Below are 2,933 nucleotides of genomic sequence, written 5' to 3'. Positions count from 1 at the left end.
ACCAAAAGTACACCATATAAAACTATCCACAGTGATGCTTCTCTTCAATCCTCAAACCTAAAAAGACTTAAAACTGAGAATACTAAAGAAGTTTGCAAATATAAAGACTGTGTAAACTGTCTCAATGTGGCTTCTATCATTACACTCAATCAAGGAATCCATGAAGAGAAGAAAGAAGATAATAGAAATACAGAATTTAATAAGGTTTCTGTTTCTAAACATAAACTCGAGCTGAAGCAAAACAATACAGATGTGAACACTTACAAGTGCAGTGAATTAGACAAATGCTTTATACAGAGAAACAATCTTCAAAGTCAGCAGAGAATTTATTCAGGAAAGAAACCTCACAAATGTAGTAAATGTGACAAATGCTTTACCCAAAACTCCAGTCTTAATATTCATCAGAGAACTCATACAGGAGAGAAACCTTACAAATGCAGTGAATGTGACAAATGCTTCACTACAAAAGGTAATCTGAGTGTTCATCAGAGAATTCATACAGGAGAGAAACCTTACAAATGCAGTAAATGTGACAAATGCTTTACCCAACAATCCTGTCTTACCATTCATCAGAGAACTCATACAGGAGAGAAACCTTACAAGTGCAGTGAATGTGACAAATGCTTCACTAAAAAAGGTAATCTGAGTGTTCATCAGAGAATTCATACAGGAGAGAAACCTTACAAATGTAGTGAATGTGACAAATCCTTCTCTAAAAAAGGTTATCTGAGTGTTCATCAGAGAACTCATACAGGAGAGAAACCTTACAAATGCAGTGAATGTGACGAATGCTTCACTGACAAAGGTAATCTGAGTGTTCATCAGAAAATTCATACAGGAGAGAAACCTTACAAATGTAGTGAATGTGACAAATGCTTTTCCAGACCATCCCATCTTAGTATTCATCAGAGAATTCATACAGGAGAGAAACCTTACAAATGCAGTGAATGTGACAAATGCTTCTCTAAAAAAGGTAATCTGAGTGTTCATCAGAGAATTCATACAGGAGAGAAACCTTACAAATGTAGTGAATGTGACAAATGCTTTTCCAGACAATCCCATCTTAGTATTCATCAGAGAATTCATACAGGAGAGAAACCTTACAAATGTAGTGAATGTGACAAATGCTTTTCCAGACAATCCCATCTTAATATTCATCAGAGAATTCATACAGGAGAGAAACCTTACAGATGCAGTAAACATGACAAATGCTTTACCAGGAAGTTTAGTTTGAGAAGGCATCAGAGAATTCATATAGGAGAGAAACCATGAAAATATAGTGAATGTGACAAGTGCTTTACTAAAAAATTCAATCTTCATTTTTATCATTGAGTACATACAAGAGAAATACCATACAAATCCCATGAGTAAGAAAAATGGTTTGCCTGAAAATCTCATCTTAGTATTCATCAAAGAATTGATTCGGGAGAGAAACCTTACAAATGTATTGAATGTGACAAATTTATTACACATAATGTAAGTCTGGGAAATTATCAGAGATTTCATACAATTGAGAAAATTCAGAAATGAAGTGAATGAGACAATTCTCTACAAAGAAATATCTTAAAATTCATTGTGGAATACTTACAGGAGAAACACCTTAGAAATGTATTGAAGATGTGAATCCTTTACTTTTGGTCTGTCTGTTAGAATGTAAGAGAGAATACATACACATGAAAATCTTAACAAATGTAATGTATGACAAAATTATTTGACTTCATTTCAGGTCAGAGAAACCATTTAATAATTTTTTATGAGAAAAGTATTTCTGCTGAGAACAATGTGGCATATGTTTTATTCAAGGTATATACTTTTCAAAATTTGAGGTTCCACACTAGAGAATTAGTGTGATTATGGAAAACTTTTATAAACCTTTGTGTAATTGTTTTTCAAGCCTTAGATATTGTCAACTATTTATTCTTGGGGAAACTTTGAAAAATGTGTCAATGTAGGAAAGTTTTCATTGAACTTTTACTTGTTCACCCTCAAATATTATAAGACCTAAACAAATAGAATATCCAGAAGAATATAATATTGTGTAACATGTTCATGGAGACAGAAATAATCCGTTCCAAAGGGAAACTAATTTGGTATGTACTACACCCCTCAAATATCTAATAAAACATACAACATTCTATATATTTAATTCAAATTGACAAATTGAGAGAAATCATACTTAAAAAGAATACTTGACCATCTATCCCACCCAGACCCCATATTTTTCATCTATAAATATGCCTAGAGATAGAAAGTGTGTTTTGAGTATACTGAATTAATAATTCTTATCAAATGCTGGTTTTATGTTTCAGGATAACAGTTGGGTATGAGTCCCTCGTGCTCTGGTCACTAACTCCTTCCCCATTGTCTTCTAAATAATGCACTCTAAATAAAGCTGAATGATTCAAGTAGTTTGACTTGGTAGTTTTTCATTAGCACTTGGGATACTTACATGAATATATGTTGCTTCTGTCTAGGAAATATCACTCATAAAACACTTACTGTACTTATGAATATTTTCTGCAAACCTGTAACATAAACCTAATGGTAGTGATTTTCAATAGGTGAGTAAAAAACTGCTTTGGGACTTAAATGTCTTTGTCACAGTAGTTGCTTACAAGCAAAGGAAATTATATATTACCAATGTTCTTAGAACTAAGAAATCAATCATTCCCCTCCAGATTAATCTCCCCACATACGAAAAATTTGAAATATATGTCAGCATTTAGCATTACAAAGTCAGAAACACTGTATTAGGGATAATAGTTTGTGATAACTAAAATAGAGAGGATTCTGTGTAGTGTTCTAGGCTTCCTGTCATAGTAGTGCTAGGTTAAGTTAAAGAGATTCAAAATAGAGAACATGTAAAGGCTTTCAGAGCCTCAGCAATATTTCTGCTCGCTCTCTCTTGAATTCAAGGGAGTATTAGAGAAATG

The 2,933-nt window shown here is 33.0% G+C and overlaps 1 protein-coding gene across 1 annotated transcript; it reads left to right on the top strand.

Moving 5' to 3' along the window:
* Positions 1-9: 9 nt before the first annotated feature.
* On the top strand, positions 10-1,272 carry LOC114636529 (zinc finger protein 501-like; the record flags this gene model as incomplete). The annotated part of the gene is made up of 1 exon (XM_028784592.1): positions 10-1,272. A coding segment is annotated over one exon (1,263 nt), but the record flags the coding sequence as incomplete, so codon positions are not given.
* Between the last annotated feature and the right edge of the window lie 1,661 nt (positions 1,273-2,933).

This window comes from Grammomys surdaster, unplaced genomic scaffold (genome assembly GCF_004785775.1).
Source record: "Grammomys surdaster isolate TR1022 unplaced genomic scaffold, NIH_TR_1.0 124502, whole genome shotgun sequence".
Classification (NCBI taxonomy): Eukaryota; Metazoa; Chordata; class Mammalia; order Rodentia; family Muridae; genus Grammomys; species Grammomys surdaster.
The sequence above is the reverse complement of the archived record's forward strand: the minus strand, read 5'-3'. Positions and strand labels throughout refer to the sequence as shown.